Source organism: Carcharhinus amblyrhynchos, chromosome 12 (genome assembly GCF_965287045.1).
Source record: "Carcharhinus amblyrhynchos chromosome 12, sCarAmb.v2.hapA, whole genome shotgun sequence".
Classification (NCBI taxonomy): domain Eukaryota; kingdom Metazoa; phylum Chordata; class Chondrichthyes; order Carcharhiniformes; family Carcharhinidae; genus Carcharhinus; species Carcharhinus amblyrhynchos.
In genome coordinates this window covers 21,357,484-21,384,936 of record NC_137335.1, presented here as the reverse complement: position 1 = coordinate 21,384,936, position 27,453 = coordinate 21,357,484, and the positions used below count along the sequence as shown (strand labels likewise).

Below are 27,453 nucleotides of genomic sequence, written 5' to 3'. Positions count from 1 at the left end.
CTCCACTAGCACAAACTCAGGGGAACACCAGTTTGGTTGTGCATGACACGCAGTCAAACAGCTGCCTTGATTAGGGCCTTAATATAACAGCCCATTTTGTAAAACATATCAGTTTATTGCTTCATTATTTTGTTTCTGTAAATCAATCACCTCAAGTTACTGGATACATTCAGGTCAATGTTATTTTGTTCAGACAAATGCATCTGAATCTAATTACACTGCACCTATGCATTTCTGGCAGGAGGTGGTGATGGTGCAAGAATTGGGGAAAACGTGCAACATCGTTCTCTTTGTTCATTTTGACAGTTCCTGATATTAGACATCTCCAACAGGCAGGAGACATGATATCCATCCCCGGAAACACCTTTATGATCTCTCTGTTAATTAGTCCATGAAGATATGTTGTTGACTTTCCCCATTTCTCCATTAAACTGCATGGTCTTGGCAGCAAAATTACTTTTCCTGTTTTCCACATTCACGTCAGTGGATGAGCAGCAAGGATGTACACTCCATTTTTATGTGGTGAATGAATGATTCAATAACATTTACTGCCAATCCCTTTATTCTTGGCTCGTGTTAAATCTGACCTTGCAGGAATTGCATGGAGTAAAGTGTGCATTTATATTGGTGATTAAAAAGGAAGAAAAAGTGACACTCACTATTTGCACTATCAGTGCACTTAAAGAAATTAATTTCAACCCAACAGTGTGAACATTTCAGGGCTATTTTTAATTTTTGGTAGGGAACATAATGACCAACAAATAAAAAAGGTGGAGGTGGAGAATATATGACTGAAAGGTACTCAGTAACGTGTAAGCAAAGGATAGCATGGTGCATCACATTACCATCACTCACAGGGAAGGACCATAAAGTCCATATACTGAGTTCTACTTGCCTGGATTCTCAAGGAGAATCAACCAGTGAAGCACCTCTCCAGTGCCAAGAAGTGAATTTGGTGAACTAGTACTGCTCTTAATGTTCTCCCATCCCAGAGCACTGCCAGAACAGGACGTGCAGGGAACAATGTATGGCGCAGAGGCTAAGGGAAAAGAAAAGTGGATTTCACTTAGCTTTTTCCACACTTGATAGCACAACCTTGCAAACATGCCAGTCTGTAACTTTCTGAGAGAACACCAGGACAGAGGATCTAAGATCTGTCACTTAGCAACAAATAGTGAAATAAAGGAGATCCACTTTAAGGGGACCTGATTCAGAAGTGCGACAATTTGATCTGAGTGCACTGAAAAAACTGATAGTCATTAAAAAAAATTGATAACCATCTTAAATTAGGATCTATTTGATAAAAATGTCAACTTGTTGCTTTTAGCATGAGAAACAGATTTCTGTACTTGTCTGAGCAAATGGATGTAGCATTGCTCCACAATCACCTGGGGGCGCTGTGTCATAGGTAACTGGAAAAATTCCAAGTCTCTGCAAGTGGGAGCATCAGTTGATCTCAACCATTCACGTATTTATTAAGTACTTGTCAGTTGCTTCCAGTGAAGGATCAACTGTACAGTGTGGGTAAAGAGATGCTTCAAATGCTTGGTAAATAAAGAGATGGAAAGATCCAGTAGTTCTGTTTAAAAAACTGTACTCTCTAGGCTGTGAAAACATGCCCGAGTTGAAAGTGCCGCTTTACGGCACAATTATAAACGCTAACTGTATACATTTTTCCATTTACACGGGGCAGATTTCTCACTGAACAGGAGGGGAGACATTAAGTTTCAGCTTTTCCTGCTGCAGTCCATTGCGTTTATTTCAATGCTTTGTTTTTGACAACGGGTAATTTGCTGGAGCTCCACCGGGAACAATAACTGTGACGTAGTGGACTTGCATCTCCACCAACACCGTCAGAAAGACTTACCCTTCACAGTTCCTGGTATCCAAGGACAGGGTGTTACACGCTTACAGATTTCCAATGTTTCCTATCTGTAACATCATAAACAGATATAAAACAACCTCTATTATATTGCACCTTTCATGCTCGGGACGCCTCAAGAGTGTTTAACAGCTAATCAAATACTTTGAAGTGTAATCACTGTTGTGTTCTAGTAAACGTGGCAGCCAATTTGAACATGACAAGGTTCCGTAAACATGATAAGCAACCAGGAGATATTAAAGCTTGTTTAGAAGTTTACCATAACATCAGAAATCTTCCTCTCATCCCCTTTTCCTTGCGGATTGAGAATGAAAATAAAATCTGCACTTAGTAATATCAGGTTATACTCATGTCGCACAATGTTCTTGGGATCTATCCCGTGCATTTTGTTGCCGTGTTCTGTTCGTCACTAGTGTCTCTCAAGCTGTTCATGTGGAAGCACCTATCCTGTCCTTGTATTTCTCCAGTCGAAGCAGCCATTTCTTCCAGCAGGTCAGGAACAGTTCGCGGTCCATGAAATGAGCATGTGCAGGTGACCCATCTTTATAAGCCACCACAATCAGCCCCCGCTCAACCTGTCAGATTCAAAAATGCTCCATCACTTCTACTCCAAAATGAGGCACAGCTCAAGCAGTAACAACACAAATAAATGCATTAAAAAATGAATTAATTTATTATAGAAGTCCCCCAACAGTTGCAACTCATTTCCCAGGTTACCTAATCACAGCACAGAATATTATTGAGGGAATGCTGCACTGTCAAAGCTCTCTGTTGACTGCAGCATCAAAACTGAAGCCCTGTTCTCTCAAATGAGCACAAAAGGTTCAACAGCCCAATTCAGAAGAGATGGGGAGTCCCCCCATCACCGCCCCCCCAACCCCATGTCCTGATCAAAACTTATCCCTCAACCAACATCACTACAACATGTCAGGGTTAGGTGAATTGGCCATGCTAAGTTGCTCCTTAGTGTCAGAAGGACTAGCTAGGGTAAATGCACAGGGCTGTGGGAATAGGGCCTGAATGGGATTGTGGTCAGTGCAGACTTGATGGGCCGAATGGTTTCCTTCTGCACTGTAGGGATCCTATGAATGTTATAGTGTCAGTGCTGAGACCTGCTGGTTTTTTCTACTCACACACACGAGCCATTTGCTCCATCAAATGCATGCTACCTGGTGAGATCCTTCAAGCATCAACTAATTTAATCCAGCATACATCTTTTTTGAAAGCAACAATCTATTTCCCTTTAAAATACTTTGGTCAGAGTCCATAACAGATCAAAGCAGAGAATTCCAAATTCTAGTCACCTTCTCTAGTCTGACATTTTATTCCTACCTTCTGCTTTAATGTTTGGCTGTTGTCAATTCTTTAATGTTAAAATATTTGGCTCTTGTTGGCACGATGCTGACTCTGGAGACTATCCATTACTCTCTAAAGGAAAGAGGGACCACACTAATGATATTGGCTAACATGGGAACCAGGGGCAGAAGTTCGGTGGTCAGCAGTTTAGTGGGAATAGGGTCAAGGGAGCAGGAGAAAGATTCATGTTCGAGGCTAGCTCAAGGAGGACCATTAAAGGAATTTTAACCAGATAGGTTAGTGTAAAGGAGGGAAACAGCAGGGGCATCCAATCAGATGGTCTTGACCTTTGTGATGAAGAGGTGTAAAAGCTTTTTGCACTTGTTGGATGCGAGGCTGAAAGAGACAGGGGAAAGGGATGCTTGCAGTAGAGAAAAGAAACCAGAAGCTTTCTATCCATTCTGTCGGACTTAAGGGGGTGAAGTTGAGGGCTGAAGTAGGGGGAATAGCCAGGGTGAGAGAGAGTAATAGTTTTACATACATAGAAACCAGAAGCAGTTTCTAGTCTGCTCCACTATTCGTTATGATCACGGCTGACCATCAAATTCAATATCCTTATCTCCCTTCCCCTTAATCTCTTTAGCCCCAAGAGCTATATCTAATTTCTTCTTGCAATCACACAACATTTTGGCCTCAACTATATTCTGTGGTAGTGAATTCCACATATTCACCACCCTTTGGGTGAAGACATTTCTCCTCACCTCAGTTCTAAAAGGTTTACCCCTTATCCTCAAACTATGACCCCTAGTTCTGAATTCCCCCACCATTGGGAACATTCTTTCTGAATCTACACTGTGTAACCCTGTTAGAATTTTGTAAGTTTCTATGAGATTCTCTCTACACTTCTAAACACCAGTGAATATAATTCTAACTGACTCAATCTCTCCTCATATGACAGACCTGCCATCCCAGGAATCAGTCAACTTTTGCTGTACTCTCTCTATAGCAAGAACATCCTTCCTCAGGTAAAGGGCACCAAAACTGCACACAATACTCCAGGTGTGGCCTCACCAATGCCCTATAAAATTTACTCCAATCCTCACCTTCACCTTTTATTGGGAACTAGGACAATAAAAAGTGGAGATGAGGATTGGAATAAATTAGTCGTTCCAGAACTGTCAAGGTGAATGGAGAGCCAAAAATGAGGTTGATAGGATTTTGAACGTGCAGTTGTAAGTTAATTGTGGAATAGTAATTTTCCAAAGAGTGGATACAGAAGGGCTTGGGTGTGGAAGGGGATGTGGGTCTAGAGCAATACAAGGAAATGGTGAGAGATGACTATCTGTGATTGATATGACAGGATCAGCAATACCACATGATATGGCAAGGTCAAGGGATTGGTTGCAATTATGGGTTGTGGAGTTAACATGGAGGGAGAGTTTATGGGAGGATAAGAGGGCAGTGAATGCAAAGGAAAAAGCATGATAATTTGAGATGGGGGTTGTAATTACCAAGAACAAGAAATTGTTCAAGGCAGAGGCTGAAGGGTGAAAACAGCAAATGAACCTCAGTGACAAAATACACTTAGGTAACTATTTTAATGATGTTGGTAGAATAAATATCGACTAGAACACAAGGGGACTCTCCTGGTCTTGATCTAGGACTGCTTTGGGATCTTTTACTTTCTCCTGAAAGAGCATAAAGGGTCCTGACTTAAACTCTTATTTGAAAAACTGTATGCTCCCAGTGCAGTGGTCCTTCAGTATTGCAGTGCCACCCTATATTTCCAAAGTGGGACTTGAACTGACAACTGTCTGATGTAGGAGCAAGAGTTCTACTATTGAGCCATGGCTGACATCTAATGAAAGATTTACTGACCTGAAAGTTATAGTTGTCATCATGGTTCAGGGCACCAGCATATGCAGCCACCTGGAGTGGGTTATCAAAGGTGTTTCGAAAATAAGGCTTGGGTTTCTCAGAGGTTTTCCAGTCAATCACACATAACTTGCCCCTGCACCAAGAAGCAAACAAAAGCATCAGTCAAACTTTCCACTGCTCACCACAGTGCTCATACAGAGGAATTTGATAGCATCCACCAATAATAATCCTCAAAACTTCAAGTCAGCCAAACCATTTTAAAAGAATAGAGGTTCTTTCAGTTGGTGAAGCCAGTGTAAATCAGCAGTCTCGGATTCAATTCTCTGCCTGCACTGAGTTAGTGAACAGTAGTTAGCGCACCAGCTGGCTTGCTACAATTCTCTTCAGCACACCAAAACCAGAAAGGGGAAAATCAGCCACGTTTCTGTTCCCCATTACTACCTAATAATCTCAGCTATAAAGCTTACATTTTGAAGCCTACGTACAGGGCTTGGTGCCTAGAGGTATTGTCATTGAACTAGTAATTCAGAGACTCGGGGGATCAGGGTTCAAATCCCACCATGGCAGATAGTGGAATTTGAATTCAATAAAAATGAAAAGTCTAATGATAACCATAAACCATTGTCAATTTTTGTGAAATCCCATCTGGCTCACTAATGCCCTGTAGCGAAGATTGTTGCTGGCCTACATGGGACTCCCAATCCACAGCAATGTGGTTGATTCTTGAATGGCCTAGCATGTCACTTAGTCCATGGGCAATTAGGGAGGGGCAATAATTGCTGGCCTAGCTTGTGATGTCCACACCCCAAGAATGAATTTAAAAAACAGGACTGGGTTGTAAAGAGACAAAATAGCTGCTGCTGAAGCTTTGCACCTCTAACTAGCGTCAGCTCTGGTTGTTGGAGTAGACACAATCAGATACACCATAGTATGAGATTCATCCTGTCTGTGCTGACTTCTTGTACGTCCCACTCCTTTGCTTATTCCTGACAGTAAGGAAAGATTTGCAAAGCTAAGTATATATCAAATTTTCTTTTAAAGTTAATATTGAAGAGAATGATACCTGGTACCATTTGAGTAAATCTAAATCTCCTCTTTCAATGGTTGCTGTTTAACATAAGAACATATAGAGGGACAGTAGGTCATACAGCCCCTTAGCCTGCTCTGCATTTAATACGATCCTGGTTGATCTTCTGCCTCACCTCCACTTTCCCACCTGCTCTCCAATTTCCCTGAAAGATTAAAATTCAATCTCAGTACTTGTCTGGCCCCAAACCCAACATCCAGACGAGACAGCGATTTTGTGCGCACTTCTTTCAATTTAGTATACTGCAACTGCAGCAATTCCCAAATTGTGAGTTGTGATCCCAAATGGGTTAACAGAGACAGGAGATGGGCTTATATGTTCCCCTTCCTCCAAGACTGCACCACACACCGAGGCCAGGCAACATCTGGTCTTGCTGTTGCTCTTCTTGTCTCTCCTTCTCCAGGCTGGTGAGGAAAGTCACACTGTGGCCAATGCTTTAAATTCAACATGTGAGTCATCAATCTTCTCCTTCCCCAGTTCATTCTTCCTCTACTGAATTTTTCCAATGGATCAAATCTTGGCTCTGGTGACCTGGACCCTGAGATTTTTTTTCTTTTCAAAACCATTTAAAAATGTTGTGTGCAGTTGACTCACTAACTCAGAAGTTCCCGTTCCTTTGTGTAAATTAAAGGTAGAAGGTGAATTAACAGATTGATTGATTTGAAAATATTAATTGGAGCCTGAGGAGGAGTCAGTTTTACAATGGTATGCGCGTAGGTGGCACAGGAATAACCTTCTCATTTATTATGTGACCCAGTCTGAAAGGAGACTGCATCAACTGCACGCTTTCCCTCCCACCATCAGTTTGCTCATGTGGAGTCTGGGAGAAGGGAATTTCACAAGAGTGCCAAATCTGAATTAAAAATGTCAGGAAAAGATAAAAATTTTCATCAATAATGGTTGGAAGACAGAACAGGAGCATGGATTTGGTGAATCAGCTGCATACCAGCTCGGACTCGGGTTTGAGTTGCCAAGAGCTACCATGCCTCCCCCACTGGCTACCCTATGTGTTGTGTGGGAAGGGAGGAGCTAATTAGAACACATGCCTTAAGTGGAGTCACATTGGAAAATAGGTCTGAAAGTACTGATATACTGCATTTGCTGTGCACAATGCTCTATACTGGGGACATCAAAGGCAGATTGAGTGACTACTTTATGAAACACGTCTGTTCATCTTATGTTTAAAGCTTATTTGTGTCACAAGTAGGCTTACATTCACACTGCAATGAAGTTACTTCGAAAATCCCCTAGTTGCCACACTCCAGCACCTGTTCGGGTACACTAAGGAAGAATTTAACATGGCCAATTCATCTAACCAGCATATCTTTCAGACTGTGGGGGGAAACCAAAGCACCCAGAGGAAACCCATGCAGATATAGGGAGAACGTGCAGACTCCGCACTGAGAGTGACCTAAGCCAGGACGTGATCCTGGGAGCCTGGTGCTGTGAAGCAGCAGTGCTAACCACTGTGCTGCCACCTGGAAACATGAAACCAAGCTTCCAGTTGTCTATCATTTAAAATTCTCCGTTTTGCTGTCATGCTGACCCCTCTGCCCTCGGTCTCATATTGCCATATTCCAATTAAGCTCAATGTAAGCTCAAGGAACTGCGTCTTTAGATTAGGGACATTTCAGCCTTCTGGAATCAACTCAAGTTCAACAACTGAGAAGCACTGGGATCTTTTTCCTGCATTTTACGCTCCCATTTTGTTTTCCTTTTCTTTACAAATTTTGGCTTCACACTTTTTTTCTTGCAAGATGGCAGAAGTTCCATGTCCTGCCATTCACAGTTCTTCTTGACACAGATTCTGCTTCTTTACTGGGTCATTGGCCATTCCCTTTGGCCTTGTATCATCATTTCTTTATCATTTAATCTCCCCTCTCTGCCACGAGGCCTTTCCTTTTGTTCTTTTTCTTGCACTACCTCCCCCTTCATTTACTTAAAACCCATTCTCTCTCCATCGTTGCTGCCTAACCAGCTGAATATTTCCAGCATTTCTGGTTTACATGAAAGTCCAACCCAAAAAACCAGGGCCTTCTTCCTCCAGTACTAGTGCAGTGTCCCATGAATTGTAACTCCGTCTGTCCATACCCTTCTTTCAGCCATGAGTCAAATTCTCCGATCTGCTTCACCCTATGCCAATTGGCATGTGACTCAGGTAACAACCCAAAGATTGCCAGTTTTTGGATCCCAACTCCTCAAACTCTCCCTAATTCCTGATTCTACCTATGCCAGTGCTTTCTAAGTGGATCATGACAACTTGGACTAAGACAAGAGGATCAAGTTCTTCTCCACCTGAGAGGAGGTGTCTTTAACTCTGACACCGGACGGACAAAACATCCTTCGGGACTCCTCATTGTGGTTGCAGTATTTACCCCCCTGAATAGAGTGTCTCTATTTTCCTTTTCACCACCAACTCGTTCCACCTAAACAACCTCCTGCAGCATAATGTTATGGTCAGTTTGCCCATCCGCTCTGCAGTCCTTGTTCTCAACCATACAGATAGGGGCTGAAGCTCCTCCATCATTACCTCTTGGATCCCTATAGCTGTCTTAGTTACACCCACCTGTCCATGACCATTAAACAACTGTAAGTTCTACTTGACTGCCTCTGGGAACAAGGTGCACAGACAGCTCCCCTTCTTGCTGTGCAATATTTACAGCTTGCACTCCAGCTCAAAAAAATCTGAGCCAAAGTTCCTCACGCTGCAGACACTCAGTGGCGGTATAGTTGTCACGGATTACAACGCACTCCACAAGCTTCCACATAAAGTCGCAGAGGTTTGCAGCATGGCAACAGGCCCTTCGCCCCAACTTGTCCATGCTGCCCTTCCTTTTTTAAAACCCTAAACTAATCTCAATTGCCTGCATTTGGCCCATATCTCTCTATACCCATTATACCCATGTAACTATCTAAATGTTTTTTAAAAGATAAAATTGTACCTGCCTCTACTACAACCTCTGGCAGCTTATTCCAGACACTCTCCACCCTCTGTGTGAAAAAATTGCCCCTCTGGTCACTTTTGTATCTCTCCTCTCTCACCTTAAACTTCTGCCCTCTAGTTTTAGATCCCCCTACCTTTGGGAAAAGATATTGACTATCTAGCTGATTTCATTATTGTATAGACTTTTATAAGATCACCCCTCAGACTCCTACGCTCCAGAGAAAAAAGTCCAAGTCTATCCAGCCTCTCCTTATAATTCAATCCATCAAGTCCTGGTAGTATCTTAGTAAATCTGTTCTGCACTCTTTTTAGTTTAATAATATCCTTTCTATAATAGGGTGACCAGAATTGAACACACTACTCCAAGTGTGGCCTTATCAAGGTCTTATACAACTTCAACAAGACATTCCAACTCCTGTATTCAATGTTCTGACATGCGCTGCTATGACACAACACTAACACTAACATCTGTATTTAGCCCTATTTATCTACTAATTTGATTTTACAACCATAGTGCCTGCAATATAAACATTAGATGAAGGGAATGCCAGATCTTACCGATATTCTGCAACGCAGTCTACCAGTCCCATATACTGTAATGGTAGATGACTCACAACACTCTCCAAGGCTCGAGTTCCTGTAACGTCTGCTAAGATATCTTTCACACTGTGCAAGTACCCCGCAATTTCCTCATTGTCGATTTTTGGAATTTTGGTTGAAAGAAGAGTTTCCTCCAAAGCAGAATGGAAAAGCTTCCCTCGATTGAGGATATCTGGGAAAATATAGTGAGTAAAGTCACCCAGTGGAATGGTCACAGAAATAATGCATTTAAATTTTACTCTGGTCACTAGGATTACAGTTTCCTGTACTACCTGCCCAACGTGTAGGAATTTCCCACGTGGAGTGAGGGGAAATTCAAATAGTTACTGTGAGCTGTTGTCAGCACTGAAACGGCTGGCATGAAGTATCACAAAACAGGATCACAGAATCCCTACAGTATAGAAAGAGGCTGTTCAGCCCATCGTGCATGCACTGACAACAATCCCACCTAGGTCTTATCCCCTTAATCCCCAGTATTTACCCTAACCTCCCTGACAATAAGGGGCAATTGCGCATGACCAATCAACCTAACCACACATCTTTGGACTTGGGAGGAAACTGGAGCACCCAGAGGAACCCACACAGACATGGGGAGAACATGCAAATTCCACACAGACAGTTACCTGAGGTTGGAATTGAATCTGGGTCCTTGGTGCTGTAAGGCAGCAGTGCTAACCTCTGTGCTAGCCAAAGCATAAGTAACAACCTGGAGCAGACTATGAGGAATAGCTAGTTAGATGGTTTTCAGTTAATATAATGTTAACACTAAACAAACTGGAGATAGTACTAAGATGGCAATGGCCTGCATGGAGGAGAACGCATGAGATTGATTTTTCCATGTTCTGCAGTTTTCATTTCAACCATTTTATATTTTGGTGCTGGTTAAGAGTGGTACCTTAACCCCAGGTTTCCTTATATTCAGCAAAGAGTGCACTTACTTTTAGTGTACTCCTTGAAGCCATCTTGGCCAAGCTCATTTATCATTCGCCGTTTCCATCGCTCCAAGTAAAATGCTTGCTCCAAACTCATGGTCGACTGCAGGATGCGTGTTACACTGGGCAAGCTGGCTTTTAAGCAATCCTTTTGCAATGGCAGCTTGAGCACGTAGCCTGGCTCACGTTCAGTAATCTGGCATTGGGAGTTCAGGAATGGAGCTAGATTTTGGGGGCTTTCGCATTCTGGTTCTTCACTGACTGGCTTTGATCTGATGATTGGTCCGTACAAGAAGCCGTCCTCTTCGAGCAGGGTTTCAGAGGTCTGGGGACTGACCTTTGTTGAGACAACAGAGCGGACCAAGGAGGCATATTTTTTACCGTCTACTTGTGCGTATTTGCTCAGATCGTTTTTGCGACAATGAAGAAATGGGAAGGTAGAGAAAGTGTGACTCTGGAAGACCAACTCTTTCCACACTGTGCCCCAGTGTTGTTTAAAAGAAACATCAAGTACTCTGCACTTTGCAGCATTCAGTACAATGAAGTAATTCATTCCGCAACTTGATGCGTGGACAAGCACGGATCAGATCATCTTCTTTCTGTAAAAGAATACAGGATTAGTTTTTACCCTACCATATAGGAGTTTTTGCCATATTTCTCCAATCTGACTAGTTGATCATGCTGCAAACAGTTTCACAAAAGAGAAAGGAGAGATCCAATCAGTAAGTTACCCCTGCATTATCCCCCAGTGTGGAATATCACAGGAGGTATAAGACAATAATGACTTACATTTGTACAATGTCTTTCATGACCTCCAGGCAGCCCAAACCATGTTACATGACAGCCAACATGTCTCTAGCCGATATGTTAGTTATTGAGGACTCAGGTAAGATATAAATCACTTAAGATTGATATTGCAGTAAACAATACCTGCAGCACACATAAAGGTCCAGTTAAAACTTACGGCATTATCTGAACCCTCAATTAAATTTTGTCCATAAAAGTAAATTTGTATTGAATGCAATGGCAATTCTGCAAAGGAACGATAATCAGTGATTTGAACATTAATTTACCATGCAGTATTAATAGTTGTTTCATCTTTAATTCTAGTATCTAAAACAGCACAACATCAACTAGTTGTAAGGATCCTGTTCAGCAGGTAATGTGCAACTAGTTGATATACACTCTGCATTTTTATCTAGAGAAATTATAAAGGAAGTGACCTTTACTCACACGCATAGAAGCTTCAAGGCAGTGAGGAATCCATGAAATTTCAGATGGTTAACGCCCAGGACAATGCTGTTTTATGAAAAAGTGAGGTTAATGTTACATTAGGAGTTGAGTCACTTGCTGAGGTGAGCAGATGGATTTATAATGCATGTCATCAATCATATCATCAACTGCACCTTTTCAGGATGTAAGGCACCTTATTGTTCTCCAGAGGACTGCTAATTTTGGATGATTCTTACTATTCAACCTATTAGAAATAGTCAGCTTTGAAAATGTGTTTTATATGTTAGAAGCTGAAACCGGCACAGTGGCAAGCACAGTGCCATAAAGCACCAGGAACCCTGGTTCAATTTGCCTTGGGTGACTATGCGGAGTTTGCTCATTTTCCTTGTGTGGGTTTTCTCTGGGTGCTCCGGTTTCCTCCCACACTCCAAAGATGTGCAGGTTAGGTCAACTGGCAATGCTAAATTGCCCCTTAGATTAGATGGATTAGCAGGAAAAATATATCGGGTTACAGGAAGAAGGTCCAGGTAAGATATAAAGTTGGTGCAGATTTGATGGGCCGAATGGCCTGTTCTGCATTGCAGCAATTCTATGATTTGAAAGTTCATTTAAAAAAAAGCTACGATTAACCATTTACTGAACCAGCAGCTGTACTTCTCTAAAGTGAGTTACAAATACTGTATACACATTAGACATGATCTTTCACAACATTGATTATTTGAAGTAAGTACATTAGAATCCTAAACACAAGCAGCTGACGGGTAAGGTTCAAGATCTGTACACAAATGTATGACATCCACATGATTACTGGGCATTATATTTTCAAGTCGCATCAAGCACTACATTGATTTGAGGAATAAAAGCAGTTTGAGAACAAAGTTAAGAAGTGACACGATTGCAGTGTTTTCACAAACTGTGATTAACTTGATTTTACACATCAAAGACCAAATAAACAAAAGTAAACAATGCTGTTTCAAAGAAAGGAAACAATTAAGATAATGAAAAAAGACAATTTGAAGATAATACCTCCTGGGACACACTGCCCTCAGCACTCTGGATACTTCAGGTACTTCCACAAGTATGAAGATTAAGGAGTGACATAACTGAGATGACAATAGGATAAATAGAAACTTTTCTCTGGTAGTGAGTTCAAAACCAAGACTAAAATTAGAGCAAGGCTATTCAGCTGTGGTGTCTCACAAAAGGGGAGAGGGAACCTGAATTTTTGCTCCAAACCGGGGTTAGGTCAATGGAAAATTTCAGACATGGATTGACAGAATTATGAAATGCAAAAGTATGAAAAGGCTGAGAAACAGGCCTGAGGGGTTAAATAATTCAATTATGCTCCTTCCTTCTAATGATACTGAACCTTGGGGAATGGGAAGAAATCAGTCAAGGCTGTGGTCATACACAATGCTTTCACAAAGCACTGGGTATGCAAGCAGCAGCTCGGGATTGGAACCTGTTTCTCACCTTCTACCCCAGTCACCGGTAGAAATTAGCGCACTTGTATTGCAACCCCAGGTTCCATTAATTATCTTAGCAGAGGCTGCAGCAAAGAAGTGAATCTGGGATTGAATCACTTTATAGATTTACATATCATAGTCAGTAAGAGCACCAGGTATAAATGACTGTTGGAACAATTCCCAAAGCGTATAGGTATGAGAGAGAATATTGCAGATGCGCACCATCCTGAATTGGTACTATAATCACTGTTCCTTCACTGTCCTGGGTCCAAAGCCTGGAAAGTTTACTCTCTTCCTAACAGCACAATGGGTGTATCTACCCATGTGGACTTTAATGGTTCACGGTGGGGACCTCACTTTATTCATGGCAAGTAGGGATAGGCATGAAATGCTGGCCTTGCTAGTGACAATCACATTGTGAGAACAAATTTGATTTGATTGTCACATGTATTAACATAGTGAAAAGTATTGTTTCTTGCACACTATACAGACAAAGCATACCATTCATAGAGAAGGAAATGAGAGAGTGCAGCATGTAGTGTTACAGTCATAGCTAAGGTGTAGAGAAAGGTCAACTTAATGCAAGGCAAGTCCATTCAAAAGTCTGACAGCAGCAGGAACGAAGCCATTCTTGAATCGGTTGGTATGTGACCTCAGACTTTGGTATCTTTTTCCTGATGGAAGAGAGAATGACTGGAGTGTGTGGAGTCCTTAATTATATTGGCAGCTTTGCCAAGGCAGTGGATGTGTAGACACAGTCAATGGATGGGAGGCTGGTTTGAGTGATGGATTGGGCTAAATTCAAGACCTTTTGTGGTTCCTTGCGGTCTTGGGCAGAGCAAGAGCCAAATAGCTACGATACAACCAGAAAGAATGCTTTCTACGGTGCATCTGTAAAAGTTGGTGAGAGTTGTACCTGACATGCCAAATTTCCTGAGAAATGGAAGCGTTGGTGGGCTTTCTTAACTATAGTGTTGGCATGGGATCCAGGACAGGTTGCTGGTGATCTGGACATCTAAAAACTCGAAGCTCTCGGCCTTTTCTACTTCGTCCCTGTTGATGTAGACAGGGACATGTTCTCCTTTATGCATCCTGAAGTCGATGGCAATCTCCTTCGTTTTGTTGGTATTGAGGGAGAGATTATTGTTGCGCACCTGTTCACCAGATTTGCTATCTCATTCCTGTACTCTGTCTCGTCACTGTTTGAGATGCAACCCACTACGGTGATATTGTCATCAAACTTGAAAATTGAATTGGAGAAGAATTTGGCCACATAGTCATAAGTATAGTAGGGGGCTGAGAACACAGCCTGGTGGGGTACCGGTGTTGAGGGCGATCATGGAGGTGGTGTTGTTGTCTGTCCTTCCTGATTGTGGTCTGTCAGTTGAGTACAAAGCCAGAGAGATGGTGTCTGCTGTGGACCTGTTATAGCGATAAGCAAACCGTAAAGGATCTAGGTAGTTTGGGAGTCTGGAATTTATTCGTGTCATGACTAGCCTTTCAAAGCACCTCATGACGATGGATATCAGAGCCACTGGCCGATAGTCATTAAGGCATGGTGTTTCTTAGGTACCAAGATGATGGTCGTCTTCTTGAAGCAGATAGGGACCTCAGATTGTCATAAAGAGAGGGTGAAGACGTCTGCGAATACTCCCGTCAGCTGATCCATACAGGATCTGAGTGCTTGCCCGGGTACCCCATCCAGGCCAGTCGCTTTCTGTGGGTTGACCTTCAAGAAAGCTGCTCTGACATCTGCAATGGTGACCCCAGATACAGGTTCATCCAGGGCTTCCAGGGTAGAGGGCATGGTATTGCTGACCTCTTGCTCAGAAAGGGCGCAGAATGCATTGAGCTCATCAGGGAGGGGTGTGTTGGTGCCGGCGATTTTACATGCCGTCATCATGCAGCCTGTTGTATCTTGCAAAAATTGCCATAGTTGGCAAGGGGGGGGGGGGTCCGGTGTGGCGAGCCTGGGACTCTAGCTTGGTTTGATTCTGTCTTTTAGCATCCGCGACGGATCCCCTTAGATCATGTCTGGCTTTCTTGTATAGGTCAGTGTCGCCTAACCTGAACAACTCAGACCTGGACTTCAGCAAGCAGCGGATATGTCTGTTCATCCCTGGTTTCCACTTGGGAAACACACAGATGTGCTTCTTTGGTACACAGTCTTCTACACACTTACTAATGAAGTCAGTTACTGTAGTGGCGTACCATTCAGGCTGGTCGCAGAATTTTAAATACTGACCACTGGCTCTAAGCAGCCCCATAGGTGATCATCCGATTCTTCAGACCGACACTGCACGACTTTCTTTGATGGAATCTCCCGTTTCACTTTTTGCTTGTAAGCTGGGAGCAGGAGCACAGCCTTGTGGTCTGATTTGCCAAACTATGGGCAGGCGATAAGAGCGGTAGGCATGTTTGATATTTGTGTAGCAGTGATCTAGGATGTTTGGGCCTCTGGTGGAACAGGAGGCATGTTGATGGTAACTTAATAGTACGCTCTTGAGCTTGGCCTCATCGCAGTCCCTGGCCACAATGAACAAAGCCTCAGGATGTTTTGTCTCAGGGCTATTTGTAGTGCTGTATATTTTGTCCAGCATGGGGTGGAATGTAAACTGCCATCAGGATAATGGGGGTGAACTCCCGTGGAAGGTAGTAGGGGTGGCATTTAAACCAGGGAATTGTAAACCAGTTAACCTAACCCTTGTTGTTAGTATAGGGTGATTGAACATCTTAAAAATGTTCAGCTGGTCAGAAACCCAGAATGCATTAGTAAGGGATAGGTCATGACTTACTCTGACTGAATAAGTTACTAAGTAGAGATCAGGGTAATTGTAATGTCCTAACTATGTTAGGTGTTGTACATTTTAAACAAAAAGTAAATGGTTTGCACAAAGATTGAAACTAGGAGCTCTTGCCTGTACAGAGTACAAACTGAAACGAAAAACAACAGCCTGTGCAACACTCTAATGACATCACCATTAAATCATGTGACTGTCTTTTAAAGCAATGATGCAACCCACTAAATATGTAACATTCTCCCCCCCCCGCTTTTACTTGTGGTCATGGCAACATACTCCCAAGATCTAGTCCACCTATCCATGCCCCACCTCCTCCCAATGCCACTCAAATCCTATCTACTTACCTTAGGTATTTACCTTCTCCCTGGGCTGTCAACTCCAATGGATACTTAAACTTAGCTAGTTTATAGCAAGCTAGTTGCAAAAGGGAATGTGTCTCCTCCAATCGACTCTGCTGGGCTGCGATGCTTAGCCTCGACAACTGTTGCACTGCCTGGATCTCTCCCAGTTTGACTTGCAAGACAGGCATGGGAGTAATTGGGCACTGATGGCAATTCTATGCTGATTGCCACTTCCAGGAAGTTATCCTTCCAAACAACATTAAGGAATCCTAAGAGTGTAGTTATTTACAATCTAGTTTAGTTATTTTCATAATAAGCATTCTCTTTTCCCAGGAGAGTATATATTAGTCCAGCCAAAAATAGAATTTAAAACAGGAGCCTGCCCCTCCCCTTACCTTATTTATCAAGAAAGATGTTGTAGGACAGAAGGCAAGCTCTCTTCCTCAACTACAAAGTTCATTTCAACTTCACAATATAAAAAGCACACAAAGAGTCAGTTTATCAGAATATGGACTGTTTCAACAGATTTTTGTCATGAAATATCCATTACTGACAGGATTTATTGAAATTTGCATATAGAATCAAACAGCACAAATGCAGGCCATTTGGACTATAATGGGCCAACGAAATAACTATCTCATTAGTTCCACACCACTGCTTTATCAGTCCTGCAGCTGTGCAAATCTTTCAAGTACATATCAGCTTCCTTATTGAAACTTGAATCCACTTCCACCACCTTTTTGAGAGCATAAGAACATAAGAAATAGGAGCAGGAGTAGGCCATCTAGCCCTTCGAGCCTGCCCCGCCATTCAATAAGATCATGGCTGATCTCCTTTCTGAGCGGGAAGAGTCTCTCCACCTCTATCCTATCCATCCCATTCATCATCTTATATGTCTCAATGAGATCTCCCCTCATTCTTCTAAACTCTAACGAGTACAAGCCTAGTTTATTCAGCCTCTCCTCATAGCTCAACCCCCTCAACTCCGGCATCAGCCTAGTAAACCTCCTCTGCACTCCCTCCAAGGCCAAAATATCCTTGCGTAAGTACGGCGCCCAAAACTGCACACAGTACTCCAGCTGCGGCCTCACCAGTGCCCTATACAGCCGCAGCAAGACCTCCCTACTTTTATATTCAATCCCCCTCGCTATGAAGGCCAGCATCCCATTAGCCTTCCTGACCACGTGCTGCACCTGCAAGCTGGGTTTTTGCGACTCATGCACAAGGACCCCGAGGTCCCTCTGCACCGTCGCCTGCTGCAGTTTTTCGCCACGTAAGTAATAATCCTTCCTACCATTATTCCTACCAAAGTGGACCACCTCGCACTTGCCAACATTAAATTCCATTTGCCATTTCCTGACCCATTCGCCCAGCCTATCTAGATCCTTCTGCAGACTCTCCACACCCTCCGCACAATTTGCCATTCCACCAATCTTGGTGTCATCAGCAAATTTCGAAACCATACACTCGGTTCCCTCCTCCAGATCATCTATATAAATGGTAAATAGCTGAGGCCCCAGCACCGACCCCTGGGGCACTCCACTAGTCACCATCCGCCAATCCGAGTAGCACCCGTTGACCCCCACTCTCTGCCTCCTATTTGACAACTATCCACGCTAACACCCTACCCCCAACTCCATGTCCCCTGACCTTCTGCAATAACCTCTTGTGAGGTACCTTGTCAAACGCCTTCTGAAAATCAAGAAAGACCACATCCACCGGCTCTCCTCTATCCACCGCCCTAGACACATCCTCATAGAGCTCCAGTAAATTTGTCAGACACGACTTCCCTTTAATGAAACCGTGCTGCGTCTGCTCTATCAAGCAATTGCCCTCAAGATGCCTCGCTATTTCCCCCTTGATGACGGATTCTAACATTTTACCTACAACAGACGTTAAACTAACCGGCCTATAATTCCCTGCCTTTTGCCTGGCACCCTTCTTAAATAACGGCGTAACATTAGCCGTTTTCCAATCTTCTGGCACTTCCCCGGAATCCAGCGATGTCTGGAAAATAACCACCAAGGCATCCACTATCACCTCCGCCATTTCTTTCAGAGCCCTCGGATACATTCCATCCGGTCCTGGCGACTTGTCCACAATCAGCCCCTCCAGTCTGTCGAGCACCTTAAACTCATGTCCTCTGGATGAACACAATATGGTAAGAAGTCTCACAACACCAGGTTAAAGTCCAATAGATTTATTTGGTAGCACAAGCCACTAGCTTTCGGAGCGCTGCTCCTTTATCAGGTAAGTGAAAGTTCTGTTCACAAACAGGGCATATAAAGACACAAACTCATTTTACAAAATAAATAATGGTTGGAATGCGAATCTTTACAGGTAATCAAGTCTTAAAAGTACAGACAATGTGAGTGGAGAGAGCGTTAAGACAGCGTTAACGAGATGTGTATTGTCTCCAGCCAGGACAGTTAATGAGATCTTGCAAGCCCACGCAAGTCACAGGGATCACAGATAGTGTGACGGCCGAGGCTGTCCTCTTGTGTGCGAAACTTGACCATCCGTCTCTGTCCAGCTACTCTGCATTGTCGTGTGTCATGAAGGCTGCCTTGGAAAACGTTTACCTGAAGATCAGAGGTCGAGTGCCCGTGACCGCTGAAGTGTTCCCCAACAGGAAGAGAACACTCTTGCCTGGTGATTGTCGAGCGGTGTTTATTCATGCTTTGTTGTAGCGTCTGCATGGTCTCCCAAATGTACCATACCCTGGAACATCCTTTCCTGCAGCATATCAGGTAGACAATGTTGGCTGAGTTGCAAGTGTATGTAGTGTGTACCTGGTGGAAGGTGTTCTCACATGAGATGATGGCATCTGTGTCGATGTGGCACGTCCTGCAGAGGTTGCTGTGGCAGGGTTGTGTGGTGTCGTGGTCACTGTTCTCCCGAAGGCTGGGTAGTTTGCTGCGGACAATGGTCTCTTTGAGGCTGTGCGGTTGTTTAAAGTGGGGGTGTGGGGATGGCCTTGGCGAGATGTTCTTCTTCAATGACATGTTGAAAGTTCTGGAGAAGATGTCATAGTTTCTCCACTCCGGGGAAGTACTGGACGACAAAGGAAGAGATCCACGGTGCAGCAACCGAAGACGAAAGAGTCTAATTGGATTCCTCTGGAAGGCTGCTGCCCTCAACTAGACACGTATGCTCAAGCTGTCAGGAGGTGCGTCAATACCAGATTCATCAGCTACATTCACAAGACCGCCCCGAACATCACCCAAGCACAACGCAATGCCATCCATGTCCTCAAGACCAACTGTAACATTGTCTTCAAACCAGCAGATAAAGGAGGGCCATCATCATACTGAACGGAATGGATTACTGCAAAGAAGTGTACTGATAACTGAACTATGAGGAACACAACAGACAGTTACCCGTAGATGCGATCAAAGAACACACCCGTCAATTCAACAGACTGATCAAGATCTTTGATCTGGACCTTCAGAGCACCCTCTGTGCTCTCATCCCATGTACTCCCCACGCTGGAGATCACTACTGCCTCCCGAAGATACACAAGGCAAACACACCAGGCTGTCCCATTGTATCGGGCAATGGGACCCTGTGCGAGAACCTCTCCGGCTACGTCGAGGGCAACCTGAAACCCTTGTACAAAGAACCCCCAGCTTTTGTCACGACACTACTGACTTCCTACAGAAATTCGGCACACATGGGGCAGTTGAACCAGGAGCACTCCTTGTCACAATAGAGGCTCGGCACTTTACACCAGCAACCCCCACGACGATGGCATTGCTGCAACTGCCTCAGTACTCAACACCGACAACTGCCAATCTCCAGGTGCAATTTTACAACTCAGCCGCTTCATCCTACACCACAATGTCTTCATCTTCAACAACCAGTTCTTCATCCAGACACACGGAATAACCATGGGGACCAAATTTGCCCTCAATATGCCAACATCTTAACGCACAGGACCTTCAACCAATGCTATACATTAGATATATCGATGACATTTTCTTTCTTTGGACTCATGGTGAACAATCACTGAAACAACTATGTGTCAACATCAACAAGTTCCATCCCGTCAGACTTACCATGGACTACCCTCTGGAATCGGTTGCATTCCTGGACACATGCATCTCCATCAAGGATGGTCACTTCAGCACTTCACTGTACCGCAAGCCCACAGATAACCTCATGATGCTCCACTTCTCCAGCTTCCACTCTAAATACGTTAAAGAAGCCTTATATGGACAAGCCCTCCATATACACAGGATCTGCTTAGATGAAGAGGATTGCAACAAACCTCCAGGAGCTGAAAGATGCTCTCATAAGAACAGGATATGGCGCTCAACTCATCCATCAACAGTTCCGATGCGCCACAGTGAAAAACCGCACCGACCTTCTCAAGACAAACACGGGACACAGCAGACAAAGTACCCTTCGTTGTCCAGTACTTCCCTGGAGCCGAGAAGCCGCGACATCTTCTTCGGAGCCTTCAACATGTCATTGATGAAGATGAACATCTCGCCAAGACCATCCCCACACCCCCACTTCTTGCCTACAAACAACCGCACAACCTCGAACAGACAATTGTCCGCAGCAAATTATCCAGCCTTCAGAACACTGACCACAATACCTGCCACAGCAACCTTTGCAAGACGTGCCAGATTATTGACATGGACGCCATCATCTCACTTGAGATCATCATCCACCAGGTACACAGTACATACACTTGCAACTCGGCCAAAGTTGTCTACCGGCAGGAAAGGACGTTCTGAGGCATGGTACATTGGGGAAACTATGCTGACACTACGACAATGGATGAATGATCACCAGGCAAGAGTGTTCTCTTCCTGTTGGGAAACACTTCAGCGGCCATGAGCATTCGGCCTCTGATCTTCGGGTAAGCGTTTTCCAAGGCAGCCTTCATGACGCACAACAACGCAGAGTTGCTGGACAGAGACTGATTGCCAAGTTCCACACACGAGGATAGCCTCAGTGGGATTTTGGGTTCATGTCAACTATGTGACCCCCGCGACTTGCTTGGGCTTGCAAAATCTCACTGTCTTGGCTGGAGACAATACACATCTCTTTAACCTGTGCTTAATCCTCTCTCCACTCACACAGCCTGTACCTTTAAGACTTGATTACCTGTAAAGACTCACATTCCAACCATTATTTTGTAAATTGAGTTTGTGTTTTTATATGCCCAGTTTGTGAACAGAACTCCCACTTAACCAATGAAGGAGCAGCGCTCTGAAAGCTAGTGGCTTGAGCTACCAAATAAACCTGTTGGACTTTAACCTGGTGTTGTAAGACTTCTTACTGTGTTTACCCTAGTCCAGTGCTGGCATCTCCACATCATGAATAAAATATACCAGAGTTCCAAACATGACATCATTAATGCTATACTATTTTTTCATAAGGTTTACAGAGCCAAAGACCAACTAAAAATTAAGTGGGCATTTCAATGTATTATGCAGGAGCTGAATTATATGCAAGAATGTACTGTACTGGCCCTCAAGTTGAACATTCCATTACTAAGTGTTGGTTGTAATCAACACAGCTCTAATCAATACCCTTTGCATTGCCCCCTGTAAAAGTCTTGGCTCAGCGGACAATGCAATTAAACAGTCCAAGTTCAGTGTATCATATGCAAATTAACAATTAATACTACAGCTAAAGTGGAGAAGCTTTAACTCAACAATGGGCTAGAACAGTTGTCAAGTTGAGTCTCATTCAGAAAAGTCAAACGGAATTAACAGCAAAGCAATCATAATCGTTTGACTAAATATAATGCAATCTTAATATATTAACATAATATACCCAGAACACATCTGATTGGTATCTGATGAAACCATACATTACGGGTGGGGTAGGAGTGGTGAAGGAAGGCAGGGAGGGGAAAGAGTTCCTTCCTACTTGCAGTCAGAATAAGTCAAAGGCTGTGTCAGTTTGCTGTGCAAAGCCATGTAATGCCACTTGCATATAAAACAACTTTGTGCAAACTGGATAAACAGTTCAGATGGTTTCATTTAGAAGAGTCTGCATTAAAACTAACATCAACCCACACATACTTCAATGGTGTAACCAGACAACAACTCTGGTTAAGGAGACATTCTGTGGAGAAGCACCAACCCTAATTCTATGTTAGTTTTTCTTGTAAAAAGGTCAATATTAACAGAATCATTAATTTACAGCTCCAATTTCAACAACATTCACATTTTCAATATTATTAAGGCTCCTTGCTGTCATTCACTGCATGTTTATTTTACTAAACACTGAGATTTTTGTGATTTCTGAAATGCACACACACACGTTAATCTGACTTCAGCAAGGATTCACGTGGAATCTCTCAGCTCATTATAGCACGTTTGCACGCTGTCGCTCCAATACAATTAGGCAATTAGTTGCTCAAGCACTGTGCATCAAATCTGGAAGGGTTTAGGCACTCTAACAACTCTTCAGTTTGCAACAGCATCACAGACAAAGTAATATGTAATACTCTGGTAACTAGGTTCATGCATGGATATGCTTATAGTTTCCCACAGCACTATGTATTGCTATTTTATCTGAGGAACATGTATAATGAAGACAATGCAGTGTGCTGCATGAACATAGAGGATGTGTAAATTTCAATTCTGCAAATGAACCCCCTTGACAAAGATCATTAACTTAGTTTTACCATCACTGAAGAGTTGATTGACCCTCCAGAGACCTCTGTTCAAAATACAGCAGTCTAACTCACGGCAATAGAGGATTACGAATGACAGAGGGTTTCAGGAATCTTTCAGCTGCCCAATGATCGACTTGCAGATTTAGGACATAGCTAGGGGAATGTCTGTTAGCACAGAATAGCAGAAACCACGTGAATAATGAAGATTTCTCTCAATAAATGCACAACGCTCACCCTCTGTTTAAATGAGGATAGTATGAAACTGCAAGCATCCATTCTAGAAACAACCATGGTGTCTGTAGTTGCAAAGCAATCTACTGGTGCAGCAGAGGAGATATTGGACTATTTCCATTCCCAGAGGCAGACACTTCCATGTATCAAAAAGCAACAATATATTTATATGGCACCCTCGACGTAATTAAATGTTCCAGATGAACATTAAAAAAAAGTCTGATACTAAGCCATAGGGAGCTATTAGGTCAGATAACTAAAAACCTAGTCAAATAGGCAGGTTTCAAAGAGTGTCTTAAAAAAGGAAAATAAGACAGAGGGGTCAAGAAGTGTAAGGAAGGAATTCCAGGGGAAAGCATTGGCCACCAATGGTGGAATTAAAATTGGAATGCTCAGGTAGCCAGAATTAGATGAGAGTAGATATGCAGAAGATTGTGGGGCGAGAGACAGAGAGGGGGAAGGCCATGGAGCACATTGAAAAGGATGCGAATTTTAAGATTAAGAATTTTGCTTGAGGAGAAGTTGATTAGGTCAGCAAGCACAAGGGCAATAGGAAACAGAAATTGTTGCGAGTTGGGATGTGATCAGCAGAGTTTTGGATGATTTCAAAAGGAGGACGCTAGAATGTGGGAGACTAGCCAGTAGTGCATTGGAATAGTGATGTCGCAAATATGTGGTTGGAAATTCATCTTGGGGTTAAATCAACACCAAGGCTGTAAACAATCTAGTTCAGCCTCAGAATGTTTCCAGGGAGAGGGATGGTGTTGGTAGTGGGGAGACAGAGTTCAGAGTGGGTAACCAAAAAGAATTACTTCAATCTTCCAAACATTTAATTAGAAGAAATTCCTGCTCATTAAGTACAAGATATCAGATAAACAGTATGAATTTAGCAACTATTAATAGATCATACTATAAATCTATTGCATTACAGATGCCAAAACCCATTTGCGGGGGAGGTGGGAGAGGTCCAGGTGAGATAGATGGAGAATGTCATCAGCAAACATGAGAAAGATGACATTGTGTTTTTGCATCAAGTTGCTGCAAGGGAACTTGCATATGAGAAATGGGAGGGGACAAAGGAGCCATCCTTGGGGGACAACAACAATGCAGTGGCAGGAAGAGAAGCTATTGTAAATTATACTCTGGCTGCAAGTTGATGGATAAGAATGGAACCACATGAATGTAGTCCCATCCAGCTAGACAACAGTGGAGAGATGTTGCAGGATGGTGTGGTCAACCACTGCAGACAGAACGAGAAGGATAAAAGGAGCAATTTACAATTGTCACAGTCATATGCCATTTATAACTTTAATATAAACGGTTTCAGTGTGAACAATTAGAAGTATTCAAACATGGTGTTCCAGGAGTGATGGGTACAGATTTGGAAGTGAAAACACATTCAAGGACTTGAGAGGAAAGGAAAATTGGGGAAGGGATATAGTTTGCAAGGATGGTGGGATAAAAGACCGCTTTTTGATATGAAGGCTGATGACAGATTTAAAAAGAAAGAGAGGGATGCGATCCAGCCGCATCTGAAATCATTGATTCCCTATAGTGCAGAAAGATGCCATTTGGCCCATTGGGTCTGCACCAACCACAATCCCACCCAGATCCTACCTCCATATCCTTACATATTTTACCCACTAATCCCTCTAACCTATGCATTTCAGGACACTAAGGGGCAATTTTTTAGCATGGCCAATCAACCTAACCCACACATCTTTAGACTGTAGGAGGAAACTGGAGCACCTGGAGGAAACTCATGCAGATATGAGGAGAATGTGCAAACTCCACACAGTGACCTAAGCCAGGAATCGAACCCAGGTCGCTGGAGCTGTGAAGCAGCGGTGCTAACCACTGTGCTATCCTGCCGCCCGAGTGGAAGTGGATGTCTAAACCATATCCTGTCAAATTTGTGTTTCTTGGAGTTAAGTGAACAGAGCTGAGAGTCATACCAGGGGAAAAGCAGGGCAAACAAAAGAAATTGTTTTATTGGGGTGAGGGTGCTGTTTCACAAATCAGTGGACGTAGATTATGGCAGAGGGCCAAAGTGCCTCACTTCACTTGAGAAGCATTTGTAAAGTGTATTTGCTTAGTAGGTAGAAGATAACTTCTGATGAAATTGACACTGACAAGCTTGTCTGAAATCATCCAAAAGGTCAGTAATAATTAAACTTAAAAGTTTCAATCAAACCTGCATGTTGTGCTGCAGCTGCCAAAATCCATAAGTAACACAGTGAGCTATGGCTCATTTTGCAATAACCACTGTTCATATAAATAGATTTCAAAAGTAGTACAATGTGCAATATAAACTAACATTTTGTGAACAATGACATTGTACACAAATTTTGATGACTGCAACATCATACTGAAGCTTGATTTTACTCATGGTCCTTGTGGGGTCTTGGCATTATACAAATGCTGCACATGCAATTTTTACATGCCCAAAACTTCACATACAACAACTGGACTGCCCAGTGTGACTATGACAAGTGTTGTAAAGTTACCTTGTTTGTTTGAAGAGATTGTTCTGTCCTGCAAACTCAATTTAAAATTCCAACCAGGAATTACATTGCACTGGAGAATTAAACTTTTCAGAAAGTATCCAATGGAGATAAGTTACAACAAGCAGTTCATTGCATTGAACCAGTTCTGCACCCTGTGCTCATTCTAGAAGTAGGAGGGGATTCAGCCCTTCCAGCCAGTTTCAGTGAGATTCTCACTGACGTGCATTCAGCTCCATGTAATGGTCTTTGCTCATTACACTTCCCCAGATAGTTACCCAAGTAAAGATTGGCAGACTTTTAAAATACCAATATTTGATCTAATTTATTATTGTCACGTATTGGCATACAGTGAAAAGTGTTGCTTCTTGTGAGCTATACAGACAAAGCATAGAAAACATAGAAACGGAAAGAAGGTGCAGAATGTAGTGCTACAGTCGTAGCTAGGATGTAAAGAAAGAGCGACTTAATACAAGGATTGAAGTGATTGGCCATGGTAATAGATAGCAACTGGAAGGAGCAGGCTCAATGGGCTGGATGGCCTACTCCTATGTTGCTATCCAACAAAAATCTTTTTAAGTACAAGTTCCAAAACGTAGTTGTCAGCGTAATCAAGGACTCCACACAGCCCGGACGGACTTTTCCACTTTCTTCCATCAGGAAAAAGACACAAAAGTCTGAGGACACGTTCCAACTGACTGAAGAACAACTTCCTCCCTACTGCCATCAGACTTTCAAATGGACTTTCCTTATATTAAGCTCTTTCTCTATACCTTAGCTATCAGTTTTGACAAAGGGTCATCAGGACTCAAAACATCAGCTCTTTTTTCTCTTACAAATGCTGTCAGACCGGCTGAGACTTTCCAGCATTTTCCCTTTTAGTTCAGATTCCAGTGTCCACATTAGTTTGCTTTTATTCCTAGCTATGACTGTAAAACATTCTGCACCTTCTTTCTTCCCTATGAAGGATATGTTTTGTCTGTTAAGCACACAAGAAACAATACTTTTCACTGTATTCCAACACACGTGACAATAAATCAAATGACCCGCATACCCATTGCCTGTTTGTTTGGTGGGGGAAGAAGAGTTTTTAAAGTTTAAGTTTATTTATTAGTGTCACAAATAGGCTGATATTAAGACTCCAATAAAGCTACTGAGAAACTTTCAGATGTTCATTCGCCTTTTAATAGCGAGGGGCTGCTCTGAATGTTACTGCTGAATGTCTTTAGCTCCATGTTCAGGTTTATCTCCTCTCCAGAGCAAACAGCGTCTCACTGTGAGCTCCATCCCGGCTACAGCCCCTAAGCAAAGCCAAGCTCCTCCGACTGACCGAGCCAGGCTGGAGCCATTTCATTCCCCACTCACTAACTACAAAAGCCTGAATGAACGAACGCACTTACTTCCCCAGGCCGCCTGCCACTCAGTCCCTAACGGTTATCCAGGCCGCCAGCACGCATTAAACGCGCGCGCGCGCGCGAGAGAGAGAGAGAGACACACACACACAGAGATGCGGTGCCTTCTGGGAATTGTAGTCCGCACCTTCGTTAAGTACCACCAGCCCACCTGACCAAAGCACTACAAATCCCAAAATGCAATGCCAGGGGAGCTGGCGGGT

The 27,453-nt window shown here is 43.1% G+C and overlaps 1 protein-coding gene across 3 annotated transcripts; it reads right to left on the bottom strand.

The window, feature by feature from the left end:
* Window positions 1-710: 710 nt before the first annotated feature.
* mgme1 (mitochondrial genome maintenance exonuclease 1) lies at window positions 711-27,311 on the bottom strand. 3 transcript variants are annotated; one of them, XM_080200199.1, is made up of 6 exons: window positions 27,239-27,266; window positions 11,853-11,918; window positions 10,626-11,218; window positions 9,646-9,859; window positions 5,057-5,189; window positions 711-2,457 (listed from the first exon to the last, which is right to left on the bottom strand). In XM_080200199.1, the coding sequence occupies exons 3-6, from the start codon at window positions 11,170-11,172 to the stop codon at window positions 2,311-2,313; spliced, it is 1,041 nt and encodes a 346-aa protein (XP_080056325.1). In that variant the 5' UTR covers window positions 11,173-11,218; window positions 11,853-11,918; window positions 27,239-27,266; the 3' UTR covers window positions 711-2,310. The 3 variants fall into 3 exon arrangements, with proteins under 3 accessions (XP_080056325.1, XP_080056326.1, XP_080056324.1); XM_080200200.1 differs by having other exon boundaries at window positions 11,843-11,918; window positions 27,239-27,262; XM_080200198.1 differs by lacking the exon at window positions 11,853-11,918 and having other exon boundaries at window positions 27,239-27,311.
* Between the last annotated feature and the right edge of the window lie 142 nt (window positions 27,312-27,453).

Coding starts and splice junctions, on each gene's coding strand:
- mgme1 (XM_080200198.1), bottom strand. CDS start 11,172: ATGAATTACTTCATTGTACTGAATGCTGCAAAGTGCAGAGTACTTGAT. Junction 9,860..10,625: donor CTTCAAGGAGTACACTAAAA/GTAAGTGCACTC, acceptor ATATTTTCCCAG/ATATCCTCAATCGAGGGAAG. Junction 2,458..5,056: donor ATGACAACTATAACTTTCAG/GTCAGTAAATCT, acceptor TGAATCTGACAG/GTTGAGCGGGGGCTGATTGT.